Raw genomic sequence first — 27380 nt, forward strand, 5'->3', positions numbered from 1 at the left:
AAAAGCTATTCTGGTGAGCTGCACTATACCACAAGTCTATCCTTTAGGCCTGCGGGTGGCAAGGTCACAGAGGGGCTGTAGACCCTGGCCCAGACTCTGCTCTGGCTGTCTCTTGCACGGGTCAAGGCCCCGGACCCGTGTCTGCTGTTAACGCACGGAATTTCACTCGTGGCTTCTTCAGTGGCTACCCTATTGCCTGGGAAACTTGGGTTGCTACCCCTTGCTTCATATCTAGCGTTCAACACTAAACTCAGAGATGCGGAGCGATGATCAGCAAAATATATATGCCATATTAATACAGGGCCAGAGAATAACCAGGCGGTACTTTTACAGTGTACAAGCATAACGGTCGCTGTTTTCCACATTAGTCAAGGCTGAAAGATTACAGGAGAAAGAATAGAGAAAAGTTTGCTTATTAACACATCATGGCCTGTAAAAATAAGAACACACATAGTAATATATGCCAACACTAAAGTAGCACAATCTATACAGGTCACGATTTATGTAAAGTTGGAAAGATGACAAACTGTAACATTTTGAATTTGAAGGCTTATCAGCTTTTTCCCTAAAAGAGTCTCCCCAGTCAGGAGGAATGAAGGGGACTGGACCATTAGGACCAAGTCCCAGAGGTGGTCAGTAAGTACCCGTTTGACATAAACTAGACCTTGTGAGAAAAAATAACTCTGTGGGCAAAGATGAGGTGCTTAATGGACATTAAATATTTTCAAGATCTGGACACTTGAGTTGTAACCACCCTTAAAAAAAACATATAGAACGGTTTATATTAAGAGCGAAGGGGAAAGAAAAAACTGAAAGCCACCAAGAAAACAAAATTATGCCTAGTGTGGCAGCAGATGCCTCTTGTTCTAAAGGGGGTCACATTTCTTTGAAGTAATAAATCTTAAAGCGATTAACAGTTTCTAATATGTTAGATGAACAGAAACTAGATATCGCCACAGCGCGTCCTCTCACAGAATTCCTTTCTATGAACTGGGGTGTGTGTGTCTGTGTGTTTGGTGGGGGAGCTTAAAATTCCCCTTACAGAGTCACTTAAGAAGTGACTATCGTAACGTTTACACACTAACGTAAAAAAAGCCTTGAGCCTTCTGGCTTGTAAACCCAGAAGGGGGTTCACAACTGAATAACTTGTCTTTTTCTTGCTTGATTGCTCTGAACAACTTCCATGGTCCCTTTGGCTTCATACAGAGGAACAGGTTCATCCAACATAGGCCTGCAGGAAAAAAGAAAAAAGATTAATGAAAATAATCTAGTCTGTAGACCAAGGACAACAGAAAAATATTCACATTAGTCAAGCTGTTGACTTTTCTGAACAGAAATCAGTCAGTAGTATTTACTGAGCACCTACTGTGCGCAGACACTGTATTAAGTGCAAGACAGAAGGGACAATCCCTGCCCTCAAGGAGCTTAGTCTACCAGAGCAAATGCAAAGTAATTCCCAGACAAAAAGAAAATTCTAAAGATCTTTTTGAATTACTAGAAACAATGCCGTGAGACAAAAGGGAAAAGAGATGGTGCCCTTTTCCTAGTCTCTTACCATCTAAAATGTTGAGGGAAAGAAGGCAGTATTCTCTTTAGGAATGTTGGCCACTTTTTCCTATCCTCTAAGCTTCACAAGCCTGGAAAGCAGCATCGTTCCGGTTCACGACTGATAGCACACCCGACCCGTCCAAAAAGGTAACTGCTGAGCAACTAATGATGGCATGTATTTTAGAAAGTGGTGGTCCCCATCCTACGGTAAATTCTTTGAGGTTAATTTCTCCTTTGTAATCCCCACGGCTGTAAGTCTGGAGGTAGGGGAAGGGAGAGAGCAAGCGAGGCGAATGCCCTGGGTCTAGCACTGGCAGAGGAGACGGAGGCGGCTGGAGTATCTTCACCATCCCTCTCCTCCAGCAGAGATGCCACCGACTCTCTTTGACCCTCGTGTTAAGACAGAGTTCTGGTAGTGCTGTTCTGAAGCTGGGCAGGCAACGAAAACCAGATTTAAAGTGTAAGCTCTTTTTGAGGGCATGGATTGGGCATTTATTGTACTTCCTAAGAACTACGCACCATCCACTGTGCTCAGAAGGTGCTCAGTTACTGTCGGGTTTAGAACAGTTCGAAGAGGCAGTTGTGGCTCACAGCCCCTGGGCATCAAGGGAACACTCACCATGCAGCATTTAAAGACGTTTCTACTTGAAATTCTAAAGAGAGACTCCAGAGTTTACAGAAAAAAAAAGTGTGATGACATTTAACTCATAGTATTATCTCTTTTATTTTTGAAAAATCATTCAGCAAAATTATTTCAGGCGAGAGGGGGCTCTGTGCTATATGACGCTGTTTCCCATTTGGAAGCATCCGACGGTCTATCTGAAATTCAAGATCTATCTGGTTAAAGCTGTTCAAGGGGAGAAAAGTGTTTATAAGAATTGAGTGTAAGAAAGCTTGTTGGAGAAGGCTTTTGCAAATAGCATGGACGGCCCGAAAAACAAACAAATGGATTTGGGAGCAAATTAAATTAAGTGGTCTTTGGAAGGCCAAATGACTCGACTTGGACTGGCACATTTTGGACACCTAATCAGGAGGGCTAATTCTCTGGAGAAGACACTATTGCTAGGAAAAGTCCAGGGAAAACGTGGAAGAGGCAGACCAGCAGGGAGAGAGACCATAACAATGATAACGGAAGAACCGTTAGAAAGGTTGCAGATTATGGCAGGGGACAGGACGTTCGAGAAGGCATATCCATGAACTCGTTATGAATCGGAAATGACTCGATGGCACATAATAATAATAATAGGAATGCTTACCTGAAGATGCCATTTGATAAGTTTTCCATTACATCTTTTAAGATACGTATCTGAGAGTACGGTTAAGGTAGGACTACATAAATGGTTTCACCACTTCGACTGTGAATCCCATGTGGGATAGGAACTGTGTCTGACCTGTTGATCTTGTATCTAACCCAGTGCTTAAACAGTACTTGACACATAGTAAGCATTTAACCAGTATTATAATGATAATTTACTCAAGTAATTCAAGGTAGAAAGCATTCAGAATGGGTTCTTTACCCTTCGTCAGTTTTGACAAAGTGCAATATTGAATGTGGTCATTCGAACTGTAATTTTGTAAACGCTGAACTCAGAACATAAATTTCCCCCTCTGTTAGCGCTCATTAGGTACCACTGATTGATTGGGCTGGCTTCTCATTCCTTCATTCATTTAATTGTATTTATTGAGCGCTTACTGTGGGCAGAGGACTGTACTAAGCACTTGGGAGAGTAGAACAGAAACAAGAAACAGACACATTCCATGCCCACAACAAGCTTACAGTCTAGAGGGGAAGACAGACATTACTATAAATAAATTAATAGCCTTTCTGCTGGCTAATACAAGAATGCACAAGTGGCATACTTTAGCTTCTCTTCAAAAGTAAGGGAGCAGGGAAGAAGGAGAAGGTGTGCTGCAGAGGGAACTGAAGAGCAAGAGAACATGCCCGCAGCTTGGGATCGGTGGAGGAGAGGGCAGAGCAAGCCTCCAGCGGCTGGCCAAGGTGACCTTGGCTTCTTGGGCGTGGTGGAAAACACTGATAGGAAACCCCACTTTCCTGCTTCCCGAAATGGGGGTGGAGGAGGGGGAAGTGGCAGGGGGCAGAGGAAGAGAGGATCAGACAGCCAACCGGGAAGTGGGAATAATGGAGGAATGCCAGCAGTACTTATCATTTTTCCCCCTGGCTCCACACATTTCATTCCAACACACTGTGAATGAAAACGCTTGTTTGTTCTCCTTCCTCTTGGAGCACGTGCTGCATAACGAATGCATAACTTATTGTGTAAGAGCACTTCCCTTTCTGCAAGGGTTTTAGTAATGCAGATAATGGATGGTTTAATCCTCGCCTTCCTGTATCCAGTGATCTGCAGAAGGATTCTAGCCCAACTAGGGAGGTCATCCTTGGTATCTCACCTGGTTGGCCGAGGGAAACTACAGTAAATGAATCGATGTCTGCAAGTACATTTTGGGAAGGAGAAAATAAGAATTTTAAACATGAAAACCATCTCAACCAGCCCTTTCTCATTTTGCACCTCATTTCTCATTAAATTTCTCATTAAAAGAGTAAAGATATTCTGAAATGGAACTAGCTTCCTGGCAGAACCCTTAGGGAGGGCATCGGATATGCGGCACCGAAGAGCATAAAGCACGACAGTTGCCGCGTTGAACGACCTGGAGAAAAATGACCCACGTGCCCAAATGCAAAAGGATCGAGGGCAGTGAGATATGACTGGTTGGGTTGTGGCTGGGAACTTGTTTACCAACTCTGTTAAACTGTATTCTCCCAAATGTTTAGTACGATAATAATACTGTTGGTATTTGTTAAGCGCTTACTATGTGCAGAGTACTGCACTGTTCTAAGTGCTGGGGTAGATACAGGGTAATCAGGTTGTCTCACGTGAGGCTTACAGTCTTAATTCCCATTTTACAGATGAGGTAACGGAGGCACAGAGAAGTGAAGTGACTTGCCCACAGTCACCCAGCTGACAAGTGGCAGAGCCAGCAATCGAACTCATGACCTCTGACTCCCAAGCCCGGGCGTTTTCCACTGAGCCACGCTGCTTCTCTAATACAGTGCTCTGCATCCAGTAAGTTCTCAATACATACGTCTGACTGATTGGGAGAAGCCCCTGAGGCTTCTCTGGGACTCTCCCTCAGCCTGACCTGAGGTCCCAGGAGGGTCAAAGTTATTTTGAGGTGAGGGGGATGTTGTGACTCGGTTCTCCCGGTCTCCACTTTAAGGAGTCTAAGGGCATTGGGGGGTGTGGGCAGAAGCCGACTGAGCTTTCGACTGTGAACTAAAAACGCTTATTCCCAGGTATTAGGGAAACAGGTGCAACTTTCTCATTAAATTTCTCATTAAAAGAGTAAAGATATTCTGAAATGGAACTAGCTTCCTGGCAGAACCCTTAGGGAGGGCATCGGATATGTGGCACCTCATTGCACATCAGTGGAGGGACAAGAACTATACGATCTCACGTACACCCATGAACAGTCAGTTTTCTTAGAGCCCAAGGCCTTTTGACTCCCAGGCCCTTGCTCAATCCACTAGGCCATGATGAGTGTAAATTCAATTGTATTTATTGAGCACTTACTGTGTGCAAAGCACTGTACTAAGCGCTTGGGAGAGTACAATATAACAACAAACAGGCAGAACACATTCCTGGCCACAACGAGCTCACAGTCTAGAAGGGGAGACAGATATTAATGTATATAAATTACAGCTATATACAGTTATCTACCTATGTGCTGCGGGGCTGGGAGGGACGATGAATGAAGGAGCAAGTAAGAGCGGCTCAGAAGGGATTGGGAGAAGAGGAGGAGGAGGGCTTAGTCAGGGAAGGCTTCTTGGAGGAGAGTGAGCAAAGCAGAGTGTTTCATTCCCTGACAGACTTCCATCCAAAACCCAAAGCGAAAGTCTAGGCTACGGGAAGAACGGACGGTACTTAAATCTCTTCCGTTGACTGCGGCTTTGACCCTGTAGTTCTTCCTACAGGTTTAGAGTCTCCGGCCACTGGGAAAGGATATAAAGATACTTGCCCTGCTGCACATTTGACAAGTTCCACACTTCGTCATTGAGGAAAGAGATGGAGGCTCCCTTGAGGAACAGGCAGTTGCTGTCTGGAGGGTCCAACTTGAATACAGGGCAAACAGATTAACCGAATGATGCTCAGATGTTCACAGAATGGCTCTTACTTCAGATTGTCAGCTCCTCCTGGGTCTAGAGTTCCCCGTGGGCTGGGAACCCCCCCTCCCCCCCAACTCTGTATTGTTCTTTTCTAAGCTATTTGTACAATGCTCTGCACACAGTAAGCGCTCAAATTCCAGATTCGTTTTTTTTTAAAGACACCCAATGACTGCTACTAAACCAAATCCCTTTAAATGTAGTGATTTTGAATAATGAATTGCTGTGACTGGTGTAGTACAAATCAGTGGCAAAAGCTGAATCATTCAAAATGCACTTTTCAACAGAATAAACTCTTTTCTATGGTTAAAGACAAAAGAGCTTGCGTTTACTGGCTCATTCTGGGCATTAAGGGTTTCTCCAAACTGACCTCTCCTTATCTAAAAGTCTACATCTCTTACTCCCACTCTGCTTTGTTCATGAAAATGTACCCGAAAGAAACACTCGAGGGTTAGTGATATTTTACCTGAAGGTTTTTTTCTGAGGTGATCCAGTGCCCACCGACACTCAAAAGCAGGATGATATCATGCTTGTGTGGAAGTAGTTGTAACTTTGAAGGTGACTCATCTTCTTTACTATACAGTCTCACTTCCGAGGGACAGGAAAAACAGGAAGAAATATATTTATACCTTCCAATTAAGGAAATGTGTTCCTCAAAATATTCCCTTTTTTAAATTTATTTTTCGCATATGTAAGAATGAGCAGATAATTTCCATCTTTAATATATGACCTATGTCCAAAACATTTCTAATTATGTTGCAGACAGTGGTCACTTAATTTCACCAAGCGTTCTTTTAAATGTTTGGAAACCAACAATTTCGTTTCGTTTCGTATCTGTGAGGGTGCCGTTAGCCAGTGGTCAAAGTAAAAAAAAATCCTTTCTTGCTGAAACTTTTGCCCATTTCCTTTTATTTGCTCCTCTGTTGAAAGGGAACTGGTCAATGCCTGTTTCATAAAAACCTTTTGGAAAGGTTTTTGGCAGGAAGAGCTCTTTCAACTTGGCAACTAAGCCGTCAGACACTGCTCTGAAGCTACATAATTTTAACCCTGAAATTAAATATCTGCAAAGGATAAAAAATCTTTGAAATTAGCACCCCTCTATCAAATCACTCTCATTAAATCGAGAGTAGCACATCATCTGATGAAAAGCCTTTTCTAGTAACTGGATAAAAAAGGTTACAACGCCTAACGCTTCTTCTATTTTTCCCCCCAATTCTCCTTGAGTGAACTTTGGTGCCAAAAAACTGTGAACAGTCAGCAGTCCTGGAAAGCCACAGTTTTTCCCCCGCTAACAAATCAGTACTTCCCTGGCAAGAGTGCGACCTTCCTCATACTATGTCATTTTTCCTTACAGTACCTGATGTAAAGACAAACGTTGTATCTGCACAGAGTGCAGAGGTTTACCAAACCTTCCAGCAGCAGGCGATAGGGCCCTTAGTTAATAACACTAATAATGATGGTATTTGTTAAGCGCTTACCATGTTCTAAGCGTTGGAGTAGATACAAGCTTATCACATTGGACGCAGTCCCTGTCCCATGTGGGGCTCACAGTCTTAATTCCCATTTTACAGCTGAGGTAACTGAGGCGAAGAGACGTAAAGTGACTTGCCCAAGGTCACACAGCAGACAAGTGGCGGAGCCGGGATTAGAACCCAGGTCCTTCTGGCTCCCAGGCCCCTTTTTTTAATCCACTACGCCACACTGCTTTTTGTAACAAGGGCTTGGAATGGGGCACACTCCCAAACCCAGTTCATCGATCCCCTCCTTGGACAGATAACACACCGCCAGCATCTAGAACGATATCGACTCCCAGGCCGCCCGTCTCTTCCAAACAGCTTTCAGCAACGGCAACCTTCCCGTTAGACACATCTATCACTCGAGCTGGAAAGGATGGAAGATTGGGCGGTTATACTGGGCTTTGTATGATAAGAAAAGACATCAGATGGGGAACAAAGTTGGGGACGTGAACCAAGTTTCTATTCTCCAAAATGATGCAGGGGCTACAAATTACAAATGAACTTTTTGCTCAGGGTGACGGGTACATTTTTACTTCACAGGATCTGATGTCCTGCTTTTATCCGAGAGCCCTAACAAATCTATGCATTATGGATCTGGCCAAAAGTTTTCAAGTGATGATGATGATAGAAATAATCGTGGTATTGGTTAAGCATTTACTATGTGCCAGGCACCATGGGGTAGACAGACGATAATCAGGTTGGACAGTCCCCATCCCCCATAGGGCTCACAGTAGTATTCCCTATTTGACAGATGAGGTCGCTGAGGCACAGAGAAGTGAAGTGACTAGCCCAAGGTCACACAGACATGTGGGGAGCCGGGATCAGAGCCTAGATCCTTCCGATTTCCAGGCCCGGGTTCTTTCCACTAGGCCACGCTTCTTCTCACGATACAGATGATTAAATGGTGACCTGTAACAGGAAGCAAATAAGGAGGGAGGGGCGGCCAAATGATAAAAGAGGTAGTGAGGCAGTAGGGTTGTTCGATGCTAGGGGATTATTGAGAAGTGACCGCAGATGGACCGGATGGGTAGACAGCTTCCGGAAAGGGGGTGAAGCTCCCTGGGCAGAGGCTTTGGGGCGACTGGGATTCTAGGAGGCTGATTCAAAACCGGCAAAAAGATATTGACGAACCCTTTGACATGGCAGAAGAGACTGTGAGCCCCCTCTGGGATGGGTACTGGGTCCAACCTGATTATCTTGTTGTTACTCAAACGTTAAGGGCAGGGTCTGGCACACAGTAAGCACTTAACAAGTACCATTTAAAAAAAAAAAAGAGACGGTGTGTAAGGGTCTTTCCAGCTACACTGATGTGCATGGGCAGGTAAGAGCTCATCACCAGTAGCATTCGTTCATTCATTAAATTGTATTTATTGGGCACTTACTGTGTGCAAAGCCCTGTGCTAACTGCTTGAGAGAGTACAGTATAACAACAGACACATTCCTGCCCACAAAGAGCTCACAGTCTAGCACCATCTTTGAATAGGAAAAATAGTTATCTGGGTAGCTCTTTGTATATACATTTAGGTGTAATCCAATAACTCCATTTTTTCAGTTATTAGCAGCAATAACTATTTACCAACTAGCATATTCTCCTAGGATCTCTAATGATGCCCTTGTCCTCCATCATCAGTGGTATTTATTGAGCACCTACTGCACAGAGCACTGTACTAAGCACTAGGGAGAGTACAACAGAGTTGCTAGACACATTCCCTGCCCACAACAAGCTTACAGTCTAGAGACTGTAAAAAGAGACAAAAAGTGGTCACCCAGTTTTAGTGTGCATGAAAGTTACCAACAAAGCATTTTCTCTCTTCAAGTTTTGCATTCAGTTTCTAGGCCAAGGGAGGTTCCTACCATCAGCACTTTATATGCGGATTTTTTTTCACCTCCAAATCGTAAGATTGAATTTCTGCCCAAGTGAACACCCGCAAAGCAAATTACAAACGAACGTATCACTAAGATGCAAGCGTGCAACATTTTTTGCAGAATTCACTTACCTACCAAAGGCTGTTTCACACCTTTCCAGTAATAATCGCCCAAGAAAGGAAAAGAAAAACATGAACAAAATTACTTTTAGAACTTTGATGGTACTTATTAAATCGAAACCGATGGTACACTAAAAGAAACAATCTACACTCAGATTTTTCCTCTTCTTGAATAGAGTCAAAGATACATACAGAGTGGTTTCTCAACATGTTCTAGTCCCCATCTCTCGCCCCTTCTCTGCCTTGACGATAGCAACGTCACAGTACGATGTTTGGTCATGACTTATGCAGAGTCATGAAAAGACCTCCATACCGGTTGGAAATGCAACTTTTTTACACGGCGTCACCGCATTTTAGAGATAAGCATCATGGCAACATGGAAAGATAAACTGGTTGACCAAAATTCATTCAATAGTATTTTGGGGCAAAACACTCTGCTGAAAGCTGGAACAAAATACAGCGATGAGCGTTGGACAAGGTCCTTGTCCCTTACAAGGGTTTACATTCTAGGATCAGAATATGGTTGTGGGTAATGGCTTCAGACACATGAGCAAAGACTGAAATAACAGGAAAAACCACCTAAAAAGACAAGGAGAATGATAAATATGTTGAGTGAATAAATGAAAACCACAGACGTTAGGGGTTTAGGTGTCATTCGCCTCTTCTAAGTTTTCATCGAACTGGATATAAGTTTTGGGAAGTAGACTAGCACTATTTCTTGAGCACTGATTGTACACACTGCCCTGAAGAGGTCCCAGGCTTGCTGCCATTTCACAACCTGGTTTGTGGGCGGGAGAGGAAAGGGAAGACTATTTAAGGAACGGAAATACTTCGCTCAAGGCACTTTCCCCTCCCCAGATTGGCCCCTGGATGCTTTTGTCCTGGAGCTTAATGTCAATTTATTCAATGGGCCTCGCCCTTATCTCTCTTCATGATAGCACGGGCCTTGATAGAGCACGGACCTAATAATAATAATAATAATGTTGGTATTTGTTAAGCGCTTACTATGTGCTGAGCACTGTTCTAAGCGCTAGGGTAAACACAGGGGAATCAGGATGTCCCATGTGGGGCTCACAGTCTTAATCCCCATTTTACAGATGAGGGAACTGAGGCACAGAGAAGTTAAGTGACTTGCCCATGGTCACACAGCTAACAAGTGGCAGAGCTGGGATTTGAACTCATGACCTGACTCCAAAGCCCGTGCTCTTTTCACTGAGCCACGCTGACCTGGGAGTCAGAAGGTCATGGGTTCAAATTCTGGCTCCACTTGCCAGCTGTGTGACTTTAGGCAAGTCACTTCACTTCTCTGGGCTTCAGTCACCTCATCTGTGTCCAGCTCGATTCACTTGTATTCACCCCAGCGCTTACTACAGTGCCTGGCACATAGTAAGGGCTTAATGAATACCAAAGTTATTATTATTATCATCTCTTTTGCAGTCAGTCTTTTGCTCACACCCTCCCTCCTGCCTAGAACTCCCATCCAGCAGACCCCCTGCTCTCCCCATCTTCAAAGCCTTACAAGGATCACATCTAATCCAGGAAGTCTTCCCTGACTTATTTCTCATCTCCCTGCCCCATTTCCCCCCATCCCATCACCTATCAACTTGAGTATATGACCCATAAGCATTAACATACCACTCCCCTCACAGCCCTTCTATCCGTATCTTCAAACTCTGTTACCTCCCCGACCTGGAATTTATTTTAGTGTCGGTCTCTCGCACAAGATTCAAAGCTCCAAGAGGGCAGGGATCACGTCTACTAACTCGACTCTATTCTCCCAAGAGCTTAGTACAATGGTCTGCTCGAATAAAGTGCTCAATAAACACGATTGATTGATTGAATCCGGGCTGAATCTGGGCGGGGAGTGATTTAAAGAGCTGAATACAGGCTCAATTTTATTGCCATAGTCACAGGCTCTGTCTCATCCTGTTCCCCTGGGGTTCCCCGTGCCTTTTCTCAGGGATCAGGTGACAATTTTTCTCCAGTTGCTAAGTTACCCAGGGACTGTAAACACAGTAGTGAGGGGAAGACACTCTTCCCAGTTGTGGGGGGTGGGTGGAGCGACGTAAAGCACTTGGACAAAGTATACCAACCCTACGGTACAGAAAAGCAGCTTGGCATTCATGACTTTTCGCAGAAGCGGTAATCTCTGTGGATGGAACTCCACCAAAATTGTGAGTTTGGGCCTGAATTTTAAATAAAACTTTCACTTTCAAATTTGGTAGTACTCCTGATAGTAATTACTTACTGGGGATAAAACACCATACTAAGCACTGAGAATCAGACAAGATCCCTAGCCCTCAAGAAGCTCACTATCTAAAGCAGAAGGGAAGGTTGGAGGCTGGCCACATTAGGAAAGGTGAAACAACAAATAGAGATACAACATAAAAAGGGCAAAGTCAAGAATAAATACCAGCAGAGTTACACAACCCTATGACCAAACAGCAGCTTCATCAATCTATCAATCAATTAAACTTTGACTAGACTGTGAGCCAGTCATTGGGCAGGGATTATCTCTATCTGTTGCCAAATTGTACATTCCAAGCGCTGAGTACAGTGTTCTGCACATAGTAAGCGCTCAATAAATACTAGTGAATGAATGAATCAATCAATTGTATTTACTGAGTGCTTACCTGGGAAAGGACAATATAAAAGAGTTGGTAGACACTTGTTTCCTGCCCATGATGAGTTTACAGTCTAGTCTAGCCCAGGCAGGGCTCTTGAGAATCACACAGTCAATGTAAACTAGTTTTCAAGTGCATTTTCTTTCAGAATTCAGAACAGGAATATAACTTACCAACAGTTGGCCTCAGCTTTTCAAGGTACTCTTTGTCTTCTGGACTGTATGCTGTAGAAATAACTTTAGCTCCTCTATGGTGTGCTAACTGAATAGCTATTATACCAAGCGACTGCGGAGGGAAAAAAAGGAAATCTAGGTTCATATAGCCTTATAAAGGATTTTATACTCTGTTTCGTCCTCCTTTCTGTAATGTATTTTAACACCTGTTCCCCCCCACTCCCCCGCTAGACCGTCAGGCTCTTGAAGGAAGGGATCATGTCTACTAATTCTACCGTACACTCCCAAGCACTTAGCAGAGTGCTCTGCAATCAGTAGGTGGGCGCTCAGTCAATACAGTTGATGGATTCTGTCAAAACGTGTGTTTTCACTCTGCGTTTTGGTTAGCATCTGGTTAAGGAATTAGAGGACGTTTCTCCAAACACATCATATTAGAATGGGCAAGTCTACAGCATGAGTTAACCCGAGGTTTTGGAACAGTGCAATCCTTGCTCAACAGAAGAGTGAGATTATGTGTCAGTCCTTTGCTTATTTAAGGGAGGGACCCAAGGTCTTGCTAGGTCTTTGATTAATATCCCACTGCTTTTCAGGACCCCTCTCAGGGTCACACCTGGAGAGTTTCCAGTAGTCTACCAGTCTCGACTAGGGGAGGGAGAGTCGAGCAGAGGCCTGTCCATTCCATTCCTAGCTTGGGCAGAACCTAGCGAGTGGCAGGCGATCTACAATAGGTCAAAACTCCCCCGTGCTGGGCAGCAGCGGCAGGGGAGAGGGTCGAGGACGGAGACTCAAGTTTACTGTGCGGAAGAAGGCAATGGCAAATCGCTTCCATATTTTTTACCAAGAAAACTCGCCGGATCCACTACCAGAACGATTGCTGATGGAGGTGGGGCGTTCTGGGAGAGATGTGTCCACGGCTCGCCAGGGGTCGGAGACGACTCGACGGCATAAGACAAGCTCTTCAGGAAGTGTTTAAACTTTATGAATGGATTCCTGAAAAAGGCCTGAAATGGTCTGAATTTTAATAGCTTCGTTAAATATACTGCTATCAAAATAGGGCTCTGCAAAAGCCATATTCTCCAAACAGGTTTAATTTTGAGTCTCAGAATTCAAGACTTAGATGTGGTTGAGGAAGGGAGAATACTTTTTCTCTTTGAAGAAAATCAAAATCTCCAAGATCCAGGCTTCCAGGATTTCTGAGCATTCATGAGCAGATTAATACAGCAGCTCACCAGATCGGCATCAGCTAGGGACCCCCGCCGCCCTGAAGCCAGAATTGGGGTCCAAAAAGAATCCCTTTCATACCAGGGAATGTGTGCTGCCCCGGTGGGGGAGGGAGAGAGGGTTTTGGGGAGAAATCAAGCACATGACTTCCACTGCCCGTTTCTTCAATTTGCTTAGTGAAAATGATGCTCTGTTTCCTACAGAGTTCAGGGCGGTTTGAGAGAAGTATTTCTGATACTTACACTGGCTCCGTCCATTATCAGCACTGATTTTCCAGGAGAAATATGAGAAAGATAATGCAGAGCTGTATAGGCACGAACTCCATCACGGATCGTTCCCGCTGCTTCGACCCAAGTGACTTTTTCTGGCTTATGAACTGTTAAACGTGGAGGGAGAGAAAAGTAACGCTTACTATGCTCTGATGAATAAATGACTAATGCCTGTAATAATCTACCACCTTTTTCTGCTGCTTCGGGGAAACAAGAGGGGGAAAAAAAACAAAGCTGGATTTTTGTTATTTGTTTCCTAACAGAATACCTCCATTTCATCATAAAAGCTAGAGTTCACTGTACTGCATTACCTAATGAGTATGGGGAAGTGGAGCAAAGGGTAAACTATTTTTTTCAAGCGGGATTTAAGTCTTCTCGGAGGCAGAAAGGGAGAGCCTCTCAAAATCCCTTGAAGCCTTAAGATTCTGACACTGCTGGCAGAAAGGAGAATACTCTCTGGGAGGGCGGGAGGGGAGGAAAGGTACCTAGATTGCAGCCTCTGTTTGCCCCTCCGGAAATAAAACCCAAAATGAAGCAGCATGGCCTACTGGAAAAAGCACTGGTCTGGGAGTCAGAAAACCTGGGTCACGATCCCAGTTCTGGTCTGTGACTTCTGGCAAGTCACTTAACTTCCTAACTTGAGAATTTAACGTGAGGAACTTAACTTCTTAACACTTAACTTTCCTGTGCTTGAGTTACCTATCTCTAAAATGGGGATTCAATCCTCCTTCCTCCTCCTTAGACTGTGGGCCCCATGTGGGACAGGGACTGTGTCCAACCTGATTAACTTGTATCCACCCCAGTGCTCAGAACAGTGCTTGGTACGTAGTACACACTTAACAAGTACCACAGTTATTACGCCGATGAATCATTTTCTCTGTTGTCTCGATAGATTTTGGAATTACCTCTGATTTAGGGCAGATTCTTCTAAAAGGACATTAGAAGATGAAATTCCTAGGTCAGCAGAGTTTGACTCCCCAGAAGGCTAATAAGCATCTAGATACTCAAGTTTATCCACCCTTGACCCATGTGTAGATATATTTATGCAAATACGATCCTTGTGCCCTGGGAACAGACAGGGTTTATGCTTCTGTTGTAATAATCATGATGGCATTTATTAAGCGCTTACTATGTGCCAAGCACTGTTCTAAGCGTTGGGGTAGATACAAATGATCAGGTTGTCCCACGTGGAGCTCACAGTCTTTATGCCCATTTTCCAGATGAGGTAACTAACTAAGGCCCAGAGAAGTGAAGTGGCTTGCCCAAGGCCACCCAGCTGACAAGTGGTGGAGCTGGGATTAGAACCCACATCCTCTGACTCCCGAGCCCGTGCTCTTTCCACTAAGCTTCTTCCCCTCACTCTCCCATAGCACAATGTGTCACACCTAAGGGGGTGTTCAAAAAACACACTTACTACAGTAAATTGATACTGTTTTCCCAAGTCCACAAGAATGTCGCCTACAACAAGTCCACCCCTGGTTAAGAGCCAGATCCCAAGTCTACAGACTGAAGTATAAATATCCCTCTCCCAGCCCCACAGCACTTATCTGCATCTATCTGTGATTTTATTTATTTGTGTAGATGTCTTTCTCCCCCGCCTCTAGACCGTGAGCTCATTGTGGGCAGGGATTGTCACTCTTTAATGTTGTATTGTTCTTTCCCAAGTGTGTAGTACAGTGCTCTGCACACAGTAAGCGTTGAATAAATATGACTGAATGAACGGATGAATGAAGTCTCCTCCACGGAACCCACATTTTTACTGGGTTCATCAGAAGGAGGAAGAAAATGGAAAAAGTACATTAAGTGCCTTTGAGAGATGCTCTCTGGGGCCAAAAATAGCACCCGGCTTCCTGAAATGTGGCCCGTGGCTGGCCTCTCTCTGAAATCGCTGAATAAGAGAGAGCCGATTAGCAGAACGCTTTTCCTGCCAAGAGACGCAGATGAGAAAGTATTCTTCATCTATCGGGGGAGTAACATTGATTCAACAAGTACTTCTGCTGAATAGATTCACGGGGCAGATAAACACATCTGTTGCGGTCAATTTAATGGAAAGCTGGTCCAGGGGGACCCTCTACTGAGGAAAGTGGGCACAGTGGTAGGTAAAGAGAGGCAGCTAGGGAAGGGGCACTACTTTTTAAGCATATTGGAGTTCTAAACAGAAATAGAAGAGGTGTGGCCTAGTGGACAGGGCATGGGCCTGGAAGTCAAGAGGATCTGGGTTCTAATCCAGGCTCTTCCACTTGTCTGCCGTGTGACCTTGGACAGGTCACTTAATTTCTCTGCGTCTCAATTACCTCATCTGTAAAATGGGGAGTAAGACAGTGAGCCCCATGTGGGACAAGGACTGTGGCTCACGTGATCAGCTTGTATCTACCCCGGCATCGAGTAGAGTGCCTGGCACACAGTAAGCGCTTAACAAATACTATTAACAACAGACAAAAAAATCATCGGCAGAAGCAGGGTGGTCTAGTGGAAAGAGCATGGGCTTGAGAGTCAGAAGGACCTGGGTTCTAATGCCAGCTCTGCCAACTGTCTGCTGTGTGACCTAGGGCAAATCACTTAGCATCTCTGAGCTTCAGTTACCGCATCTGTAAAATGGAGATCAAATCCTTCACTCTCCAACTTAGACTGTGTGTCCCATGTAGGGCAGGGACTGTGTCCAAACTGATAAATGTAACAGTGATGGGATTTGTCAAGTGCTTACTATTTGCCAGGCACCGTACCAAGCAATGGGGTCGATATAAGCAAATCGAGTCGGGCAGAGTCCTTTTCCCATGTGGGGCTCACAGTTTCAATCCCCATTGTACAAATGAGGGACCTGAGGTACAGAGAAGTGAAGTGACCTGCCCTAGGTCACACAGCAGCCAAATCGGGGGGGGGGGGGGGGGGGGATGACCCTGGGCAAGTCGCTTCACTTGTTTAGATAAGCTTGTATCTACCTCTTTACTTAGAACAGTGCTTAACACCTAGTAAGTGCTTAACAAATACTATTAAAAAATTGTAAATGGCTGTAATTTTAAGGTAAAGATTTTAGGGCATTTGTATCCTCCCAAGAGAAACAGAGCAGACATTCATTTCTAAGGGAAACAAAGCCGAAGCAAAGATATAATCAAAATTCAATCAATCAATTAATGGTCTATAAGTAAAAGAAGGCCAAATGTGGTCAGAAGATAGGAATCTCTAGGACTCAGACCTGGTGGAGGCTCTTAGCCTAGCTACACTGATTTTAATTTTAGATGAATTATCAGAGCGAGAGCACAAAATCTCATTCGGGATATGAATTTGCCATGCAAAGATGGGAATTACTTTTTGAAACCCTGACATTCAGAGGGGAAGAATTAATGGGAAGAGGAAGTGAAATACTTTGATAAAGTGGGAGGGAAAGAAAAAGGATATTTCTCACAGTTTAGTCAGAATACAAAATGCTAGGATAGTAATTACTGAAAAGCCCTCCCTAAACAAAATGAAAATAAAGCGCTGCAAGCCTACTATGTGTAAGCGAAGCAATGATTCTAAATAAGTGACTTTAGAAAAGGCTTTATTGCAACATACCCAAGTAATGCTCGTGAACTCTGATCACTTCACAAAGGCCAGATTCTTCAGAATCCATCGGTAAAATTCCTGAAAAAAACCCAGGAGAAATCTTGTATTCCAGACTAGTATTCTTCAGGGGTGAAAGAGTGTAGTGCTCTTGGGAGATGGGGAAACAGTAAATCCTCCATGAGACTTGTAAACTTTGTCTGAGGAACAATGTAGGGGGGGATGGGGAGGAAAATCCTAGCACCAATGATAGTTATTTGCCTGTTCAAACACAAGGCTTTTTCCCTATTTTATTATCATTATCTTCTATTATCTTGCTTCTCTGAGGAATTGTGAAAGCCTCTCTTCCCCATGGATCTTCTCACAGCCACACAGTACAAAGGCTTCATGAGAGGCAAAGTGGACAACTGCTTACTCAGTTATTCTGGTATCGAGGGTAAAAAGGAAGTGGGCAGAGGCTGAGAAAAAAAAAGGAGGAATATTGTGAAAGAGGGGAGAATTCTAAGCAAATTCTGTATAGGGAGGAATGAAGTGAGAAGTGAAATGGATGGTAATACATAACTTTAGCCACCAAGCACTGTAACTTACCAACCACTTCATCATTTGGTTGAAAGAAGGATACTTTATTTCCAACTGCAAAGAATTAACATGAAGAAATTACTTTATAGGCAGTGGAATAGTTTTCTTGAAAAATTTATACCCTAGCCCAAGTTACTAATATATACATTTCCATGTTGACTAGATTTTTATTAAAAACAAGCCAGCCATGTCCACGATTTCCATTTTACTTAAAATCACTTGAAGTGGTAAAGCAGAGCTGCACATGCTAGCCAACTGGTGAACATTCCATCTTTTTCTGAATTGCAATTTTAATAGTTTGATGGCAATCATATTGCCAGAGTCCAAAAAAACCCAACATCCTTCTCATTCAGTTACTTTCAAATAGTATTTTGATGGAATTTAGTTAGTTTAATTTTTTCTCAGTTGGCCTGGTATTAAGACTTACCTTCCAAAACTATTCCTGCAATTTCTCTCCCCACAGGGAAAAAATCCTCCTCCGGATTTATTTCTGACAAAAGCTAAATCATAAAAATGGTTAAGAATTCTCCCGATATAAATACATTTTAACTCAGTGTAGGAAAGAGCGGAAATCATAATTTAAAAACATCATCGAAGAACCATATTTACCACACCATGTATGATGCACCAGATATTAAGATGCAAAATAGGTTGGAGTCCGATGCGTCTTACTGAACAATACGTAAAACAGTCAAACTGATGTGGCATATTGACATAAAACACCCCACAGCCCATCAAAGTTTTGAAATGAAAATGAATTTTTATCTGATTATAATGGCCCCAGTTGATAATGCAGTAAATAAGAATAATAGTCATCTCTTTCTGTGAAGCACTTTAACAGCAGGAAGCACTGTCAAACTTGAGGTTTATGAAATCTACACAAAAAGGAAAGAACCAGGTGATTGCAAACATTTTGATCTTTTTTAATAAATTAGGAGTCATTTATAAGTGCCTTAAACACCTGGACCTCCCATTAGAAAGGTCAAAGAACTAGACTTTTCAAATAGCTGGGGTAGTAGGTTTCATTTTTACCACAGGGTTGGATTTTAGGGGTCACTTCAGTCCTCTGTGGCCAAGAATTAAATTGGACAGGAGTGTGTGGGGAGGAAAGGACAGGAAGAGAAGTGGGAAGAGGAGAAGGGAGAGGAAAGAAACGGCAGAAAGGAAGAGAGAGAGGATGGATGTGGGGCAGAAAAGCATGCAAACGCTTTATGTAGCCACTCTTGAGAACGGCTGAGAAGAAGTTGCTCTCTCCTTCTGGAAAAAAATTCTGGGAATTCAAATGCCAGTTTATATTAGTGTACTAAACATAGTTGTGAAAGAAATACAGTTTATTTTCCTTATCATCATTAAAGTTCCTCAAATACCTCTGCATTTATCCAGCTTAGAGCACAGGCTTTAACTTGAAGTGTCACATAATTGTCACTTGCCACAGGAATATTTTTCTGGAAGAAAAAGAAATGAAATGATTTCTGCTAGTAAGTTGGACAAAACAGGCCTTTCGGAACATGAAATGCCTTAAAAAGTCTTTCCGTTCCAATGTAAAAAATAAATACATATTTAACTACCAGCCAATGTGGAATCCAGCATAGATGTTATTTTTTTGGAATATACCTACAATGAAAATATTCCTGTCTTACTAAATCTCCTAAAGGACATTTTGGGGAAAGTTATATGGTGTTGTGGTCCTAATCTAATAGCTTCTTGGATGTTTAATATAAGTATGTACACACTTGCACAGATAATAAGTGTTTCGAATATGGCCTTTTGGGGTTACCTGCATACTCCTTCCCCACCCACCCTCTTGGATAGCATAGCTGTTTGATCCTCAGACCCAAAATGAGTCGAGTTAAATTTCTTAGGTTTGGTATTTATATATAAAGATATATAAATCACAGTGGATTAAAAAAAGAATTAAAAATGAAAACATCACATGCTCAAAAATACCAAAAAACTGAGGGAAGACTTGCACACCTACCCTTGATTATAGGGATGATGATAGTAATAATAATAATAATGATAGTGGTTTTTAGTAAGTGCTTCCTATGTACCAAGCACAATACTAAGTGTTGGGGGTAGGTACAAATGAATCACTTTTAAAAATGACCTACCAGTTATTTTCTAGGACTCTTTTCTCAGTCAAGATAATTTAAATACATTTCACAAGAAATTATCTCATAAATCCAACCCTTGGCAAAGACCAGGTTCTTGAACTTTCCCATGAATCCGACGGAGATTAAATCCAGAGACCAACAGGCTACAGTTCACACTTTTAATAGTACAGCAAAAAGCTTGTGCCCTTATATTAATCCAAAGAAATACTTTAGTTGAAGGGGTGGGTTTAAAGAAAACTTGGAAGTGTAAGGGATCATCTACACCCCTTCTACTGCACTCTCCCAAGCACTTAATTCAGTGCTCTGCGTAGAGTAAGCGCTCAATAAATACTAATGACTGACGTTAGGGCCAATGTTTGAGAACGATAAAAGCATTTAAAGTATATAAAATGTATTATTCAACATTATTTGAAGAATCCATTAGAATTACATTTCCATGCAACTGCATGGAGAACTCTAGTAGAGCCAGAAAATAAACCCACAAGAGATACTTTTAAGAGATCGTTCAATACAGTATTGGGTCTCCCGAGTGTAAAAATAAGTTCCTTTAACTTTTTGTGGAAAAAAGACTCACCCGTTCTTGATACACAAATTTCACTTCATCTTCTGAAGAAGCTCGCTGGACATATAAGCCTTTCATAGTGACCTGAAAGCAAACGTGTATGAAAAAACGGTAAAATGTGGTTGTCACCTGACAATTACTTTCTAGAATCAATCGTTCAGAAAAAAAGATTTTCAGTGGGTGTCATGGGGAACACCAGTGCCACTATCGAGCATATTCCGAGCCGGCAGATAGGTTTAAAATATATTTTAATCGTCCCCTTTGCTCAATTCAGCTCTCCCCTCTCCTCAGAAAGCTCCAGTGGTTTCATGCGCATCCGCTTTCCTGACTACCAGAAACTCGCCACCATCGGCTTTAAAGCCATCGCCTCGCTCCTACCTTTCTGATCTACTACAGGCAACCCAAACACTTCACTCTTCTAATGCCAACCTACTTACTCTACCTCCGTCTCATCCTTCTCACCTCCGACCCCTTGCCCGTGTTCTCCGACCTGATTCTCCCTCCCCCGCCATATCAGACAGACCACCACCCCTCCACCCCTTCAAAGGCCTCCTAAAATCTGATCTTGCCAAGCCCCCCCTTCTCTATCAAAGCCCTCCTTTCTCCGTTACCTATGTACGCACTTGGGTCTGTACGCTTTCGCCACTTCGATATTCACCCTTCCCCCAGCTCCTCCTCGACAGTTCTGTACACACCCTTATTTTCATTTCTTTCTGGCCCCTAAGTTCCTCCTGGGCAGGGTTCACCTCTCCCTATTCTACTGAAATGAACTCTCCCCGAAAGCCTCAGTACAGCGCTCCACATACAGGAAGCGCTTATTAAATACCATGAATGCACCTGTATATTATTCGATGATTTTTTTTTTTTTTTACAGGACCATAAACCTAACATTTTAAAGGAAGTCATGATTAGCAACATGAAAACACTTATTACGAGATTAAAACCAATAATAAGTCGATTTGAAGAGTCTAAGATATGAAGACGTGGGCTCTGCTAAGAGGACACTTGGCTGGACACTTTTAATTGCCTTCGCTCGTACACAGAGGCAGATCACACGGACAACGTAGAAGCGTAAGAGATTTACCTAGTCTTCTGATTTCATCTCACCCACCCTCTTCATTGATAAGGTGAGAATCAATCAATCATTGGTATTTATTGAGCACTTGCTGGGTGAAGAGAATTGCCCTAAGGGGTTGGGAGAGTATATGACGCTACGGAGTTGGAAGATACATTCCCTGCCTACGAGAAGCGTAGTCTAGAGGAAGAATGATGTTGTATTTCTCGTGGTATTTGTTAAGGGCTTACCATGTACCAAGCACTCTTCTAAGCACTAGAGTAATAATAATAATGTTGGTATTTGTTAAGCGCTTACTATGTGCAGAGCACTGTTCTAAGCGCTGGGGGAGACACGGGGGAATCAGGTTGTCCCACATGGGGCTCACAGTCTTAATCCTCATTTTACAGATGAGGTAACTGAGGCCCAGAGAAGTTAAGTGACTTGCCCACAGTCACACAGCTGACAAGTGGCAGAGCTGGGATTTGAACTCATGACCTCAGACTCCAAAGCCCATGCTCTTTCCACTGAGCCATGCTGCTTCTAGAGTAGATAGATGCAAGATCATCGGGTCCCACGTGGGGCTCGCGGTAAAAACAGGAGGAAGAGCAGGCATAGAGATGTGAAAGTGACCTGCCCATGGTCAAACAGCAGACACAAATGGGTGAGTTGGGCTTAGAACCCAGGTCCTCTGACTCCCAGGTCTGGGCTTTTTCCCCCGAGGCCAACACTGCTTCTTGCGAAATGGGATGGAGGATAGGGCGAAAGGGTAATAATAATGTTGGTATTTGTTAAGCGCTTACTATGTGCCGAGCACTGTTCTAAGCACTGGGGTAGACATAGGGGAATCAGGTTGTCCCACGTGGGGCTCACAGTCTTAATCCCCATTTTACAGATGAGGGAACTGAGGCCCAGAGAAGTTAAGTGACTTGCCCACAGTCACACGGCCGACAAGTGGCAGAGCTGGGATTCGAACTCATGAGCCCTGACTCCAAAGCCCGTGCTCTTTCCACTGAGCCACGCTGCTTCTCCATCATCAGGGTAGTCATCAGGGATTCAGTGTCAACATCAAGAATCCAGCAGAACACAGTTTTATGACCAGTCCCAATCAACATTTTTCTAGAGAAGCTCATTTAAGGAATCCAGTACGGGCCTGTCGAATTTGCGGGACCCCGGAAATCCGCTGACTTAACGTGTCGCGAGCTAAGATGAAAGACACTGGAACCACCTCGAAATTTACACCGTCGCTCAGACTGACGTCACTCTTGCTTGGACTTTACGGCACTAGCCGTGGGGCCTTAGACGGTGGGGTGCGGGGAAAGAGTTTAAAAAGTCATGATGGAAGGGGAGAAAGAGGCTTTGCGGGTTCAAGAGGGCAGGGGGATATGTGGAGTGGGAGTGGTTGGGGGTTCCCCGACCCCCAGGTCGAGTAACCAGGGAGCCTCAACACTAACGTTTTACTTCCTATGAAATAAAAAAAAAGTCAGCCACCCTATTGTGGAAACCTCTCTGATACTATGAATATATGAATGCAGCTACATTACTCATCTGTAAATGATTCAAAGACACAATTCCGGGCAATTTGGATAAAAATAGCGTCTCCAACTTTGGTTCCGGATCTAACTCTGTCTAGTGGGAAAACTGGATCCGACTTAGAGCGTCTGGATTGAAGGCACAATTTTCGGGAACCAACTGGATCTAAGGCCAAGGGCTTCCCATACACGTTGTGGGAGTTTTAGTCACCATCAGCAAGCAGGCAAGGGACACACCTATGTTATCGTATTCTTTTATTCCACAATTCTTTCAACAAAGAAAAGGTTAAAAAACAAAAATCAAAGGTAACTTAAAGGAAGGATAATCAAGTGCCAAATGTCTCTCAGTCATTGTTCGAATCTACACTGCGATCCAGGCCGAGGGGCCTGACACATAGTAAGCTCTTAATAAATACAAATGCTATTATTACTATTAATAATAATGATGTATTTGTTAAGCGCTTACTATGTATTAGAGTGGAGCATGTGCCAAGTCCAGTCCTCAAAGGGATGTGGAAGGAGGAGAGTTAATCGTCTGCTTAAAGCTGGACCCGGCATCCCAGGAACTCTGTGAAGGTAAATTTTTTTTTTTTTTTATGGTATTTGTGAAATGTCTACTATGTGCCAGACACTGTACTAAGCACTGGGTATATACTCGTTGGTTTGGATGCAGTCCACTACCTTGCCTACCTGTTTTGTTGCCTGTCTCCCCCTTCTAGACTGTGAGCCCGTCGTTGGGTAGGGATGGTCTCTATCTGTTGCCGAATTGTACTTTCTGAGCGCTTAGTACAGTGCTCTGCACAGAGTAAGCGCTCAAAAGGCGATTGAATGAATGAATACCCACAAAGGGGTTCACAGTCTTAGTCACGGCGTAGTGGAAAGAGCCTGGGACTGGAAGGAGACAGTCATGGGTTCTAATCTCCCCTCTACCACTTGTCTGCTCTGTGACCTTGGGCAAGTCACTTCATTTCTCTGCACCTCAGTGACCTCATCTGTAAAATGGGGATTGAGACTGTGAGCCCCATGTGGGACCGGGACTACGTCCACCCCAGCGCTTAGCAATAATAATAATTATTATGGGATTTAAGCGCTTACTTTGTGCCAAATACTGTTCTAAGCACTGGGGTAGATACAAGATAAACAGATTGGAAACAGTCCTAGTCCCATGGGGTGGGGGAGGCAGGGTCTCAAAACTTTAATTCCCATTTTACAGATGAGGTAACTGAGACCCAGAGAAGTGAAGTGACTTGCCTAAGGTCACACAGCAGACAAATGGCAGAGCCAGGATTAGAACCTGTGACCTTCTGACTCCCAAGCCCGGGCTCTTTCCACTAGGCCATGCTGCTTCTCAGTTCAGTGCCTGGCACATAGTAGGTGCTTAACAAATACCCTTCTCATTATGATAAGAGATGTGATTATCACGCACATTCATTCATTCAGTCTTATTTATTGAGCACTTACAATGTGCAGAGCACTGTACTAAGCGCTTGGAAAGTGCAATAGGGCAATACAGCGAGACAATCGCTGCCCACGGTGGGCTTTTACACTCACACACACACACACACCGGCCACCCATTCAAGAGTGAGAATGGGAAGCAGCCTGGCGTAGTGGATACGGCCTGGGAGTCACAAGGTCCTGGGTTCTAATCCCGCCTCCGCCGCTTGTCTGCTGTGGGACCTTGGGCAAGTCACTTCACGTCTCTGAGCCTCCTCAATCTGTCAAACGGGGATGGAGACCCCGAGCCCCACGTGGGACCGGGATTTGCTGGTTGGCCCGCGCCCTCCCTCCTCACCTCCGCCATACTAACTCTCTTCCCCTCTTCAAAGCCCTAGTGAGAGCTCCCCTCCTCCAGGAGGCCTTCCCAGACTGAGCCCTCCCTTTCCCTCTGCCCCTCTCCATTTCCCCTTCTCCCTCCCCCTGCTCTTCCCCTCCCCACAGTACTCCTATTTGTATATATTATTTATTACTCTGTTTTGTTTGATGTGTCTGTATCTATGATTCTATTTTTCCTGATGGTATTGATGCCTGACGACTTGTTTTGTTGTCTGTCTTGCCCCCTTCTAGCCTGTGAGCCCGTCGTTGGGCAGGGATGGTCGCTATTGCCCAATTGTCCATTCCAAGCGCTCAGTACAGTGCTCTGCACCCAGTAGTGCTCAATAAATACAACTGAATAATGACGGCATTTGTTAAGCGCTTACTCTGCGCTGGGATCCCTTGTGGAACAGGGACTGTGTCCAACCTGATTATCTTGTATCTATCCCAGCGGGCACACAGTAAGCGCTTAAACAACACGTGTATTTATGTATATATAATAAATAGTATATGTGCCGAGCACTGTTCTAGGCGCTGGGATCCCATGTGGAACAGGGACTGTATCCAACCTGATCATCTTGCCTCTATCCCAGTGAGCAGCCAGTAAGCGCTTAAACAATAGACCGTGAGCCCATCAATGGGCAGGGACCGTCTCTATCTGTTGCCGAATTGTCCATTCCAAGCGCTTAGTACAGTGCTCTGCACATAGTGAGCGTTCAATAAATACTATTGAATGAATGAATATTTGTGTATTTAGATATATAAAATAAATAGCATAAGTGCCGAGTACTGTTCTAAGCGCGGGGATCCCATGGGGAACAGGGTGATTATCTTACATCTATCCCAGCGGGCACCCAGTAAGTGCTTAATATATGTGTATTTATATATATATATATATATATATATATCTAATAAGTAGCATATGTGCCAAACACTGTTCTAAGCGCCGGGATCCCATGGGGAACAGGGACCGTGTCCAACCCCATTATCTTGCATCTGTCCCACGGGCACCCAGTAAGCGCTTAAACAATATAAATATGTGTATGTGGATGTATATTCATTCAGTCGTATTTATTGAGCGCTTATGTGCAGAGCACTGTGCTGAGCGCTTGGAAGGGACAATTGGGCAACAGAGAGAGAGACCATCCCCGCCCACTGACGGGCTCACAGTCTAACGCAGCATGGCTCAGTGGCAAAAGCCCGGGCTCGGGAGTCAGAGGTCATGGGTTCGAATTCTGGCTCCGCCACCTGTCAGCTGGGTGACTGTGGGCGAGTCACTTCACTTCTCTGGGCCTCAGTGACCTCATCTGGAGAATGGGGATTAACTGGGAGCCTCCCGTGGGACAACCTGATGACCCTGTCTCTCCCCCAGCGCTTAGAACAGTGCTCCGCACAGAGTAAGCGCTTAACAAACACCATTATTATTATTATTCTCTGTGCCTCGGTGACCACATCTGGAAAATGGGGATGAAGCCGGTGAGCCTCCCGCGGGGCCACCTGAGGCCCCTGTCTCTCCCCCAGCGCTTACAACAGTGCTCTGCACAGTGTAAGCGCTTAACAAACACCATCATCCTTATTATTATTCTCTGGGCCTCAGTGACCTCACCTGGAAAATGGGGATGAAGCCTGGGAGCCTCCCGCGGGACAACCAGATGACCCTGGATCTCTCCCAGCGCTTAGAACAGTGCTCAGCACACAGTAAGCGCTTAACAAACACCATCATCATTATTATTATTCTCTGGGCCTCGGTGACCTCATCTGGAAAATGGGGATGAAGCCTGGGAGCCTCCCGCGGGACCACCTGAGGCCCCTGTCTCTCCCCCAGCGCTTACAACAGTGCTCGGCCCAGAGGAAGCGCTGAAACACCAACATCATTATCCGTGTAGACAGTCAACAGCCTATGTGCCAAGCCCCGCTCTAAGCGCTCGGGAGCGGGGGGGGGGCCCGGGGAGGCGAAGGGACCGGCCCGGAGGCGGGATTAGAACCCAGGACCCCTGCCTGGCGGCTTAAGGAAGGGGCGGCACCGCAGCGCTTAGCGCTTAGCGCAGGGTCGGGCGGTCCTTCGCAGCCAGCGGAGGGGACAGTGACGCCGCCGAGGCGCCTACCGGGGAACGGTTCCCACCACCACGACGACGACGACGACGAAGACGATCTTCTCCTCCTGCCGCGGCGCGGGTGAGGACGGCTCGCGCCAAGTCCCGCCCCCCAGCGGCGCAGGCGCCGCTCCCATTGGCTGCGCCGCCCCCCGCCGGAAGCGCCGAGCCGCGAGCCCATTGGCCGCCCGGGGCGAGGCCCCCCCCAGGACTACAACTCCCGGCATGCCCCGCCCCGCCCCTCTTCGTCACTTCCGCCCCGGCCTCTTCCCCCCCAACCCCGCTCGCTCCCCGCCCTCCCCCTCCGGGCCCCTTGGGTGAAGCGGGGAGGGGGGCGGCCGTCATCGTCCGGCCCCCGCGGCGCCTTCCCGGGCTGTGATTGGCTGCGCGGCCTGCCCGTCCGGGAGGGGGGGGAGGTTGAGGCGGCCGGGCCCGTCGCCGGGACGACGGGGGGGCGGGGCCCCGCCGGGCTCGGACGGCCCGTAGTACGGCGGCCCGGAGGGGCCAATCCCGGCGCGGCGCCGAGGCTGCGCGGTGCGGGAGGGGAGGCGGGGAGGGGATGGTGCGCGGGGCGGC

At 45.1% G+C, this 27380-nt stretch overlaps 1 protein-coding gene and 1 long non-coding RNA gene across 6 annotated transcripts; one reads left to right on the forward strand and one right to left on the reverse strand.

Moving 5' to 3' along the window:
* Positions 1-265: 265 nt before the first annotated feature.
* Positions 266-26918, reverse strand: CRYZL1 (crystallin zeta like 1). 5 transcript variants are annotated; one of them, XM_039914470.1, is made up of 15 exons: positions 26817-26904; positions 23365-23466; positions 20325-20396; positions 19004-19081; positions 18064-18136; positions 17646-17690; positions 17070-17138; positions 13491-13624; positions 12028-12139; positions 9243-9263; positions 7511-7609; positions 6195-6316; positions 5572-5677; positions 2805-2850; positions 1244-2395 (listed from the first exon to the last, which is right to left on the reverse strand). In XM_039914470.1, exons 3-15 carry the CDS (start codon positions 20388-20390, stop codon positions 2254-2256), a joined length of 1113 nt encoding a protein of 370 aa, XP_039770404.1. In that variant the 5' UTR covers positions 20391-20396; positions 23365-23466; positions 26817-26904; the 3' UTR covers positions 1244-2253. The 5 variants fall into 5 exon arrangements, with proteins under 5 accessions (XP_028938080.1, XP_028938082.1, XP_039770405.1 ...); XM_029082247.2 differs by lacking the exons at positions 1244-2395; positions 23365-23466 and adding an exon at positions 266-1231 and having other exon boundaries at positions 26817-26918; XM_039914469.1 differs by lacking the exon at positions 23365-23466 and having other exon boundaries at positions 26817-26918.
* Positions 4592-6046, forward strand: LOC114817850. The gene is made up of 2 exons (XR_003765713.1): positions 4592-4631; positions 5540-6046. It is a non-coding gene; the product is annotated as an uncharacterized LOC114817850 (long non-coding RNA).
* Positions 26919-27380: the final 462 nt, after the last annotated feature.

This window comes from Ornithorhynchus anatinus, chromosome 17 (assembly GCF_004115215.2).
Source record: "Ornithorhynchus anatinus isolate Pmale09 chromosome 17, mOrnAna1.pri.v4, whole genome shotgun sequence".
Taxonomy (NCBI): domain Eukaryota; kingdom Metazoa; phylum Chordata; class Mammalia; order Monotremata; family Ornithorhynchidae; genus Ornithorhynchus; species Ornithorhynchus anatinus.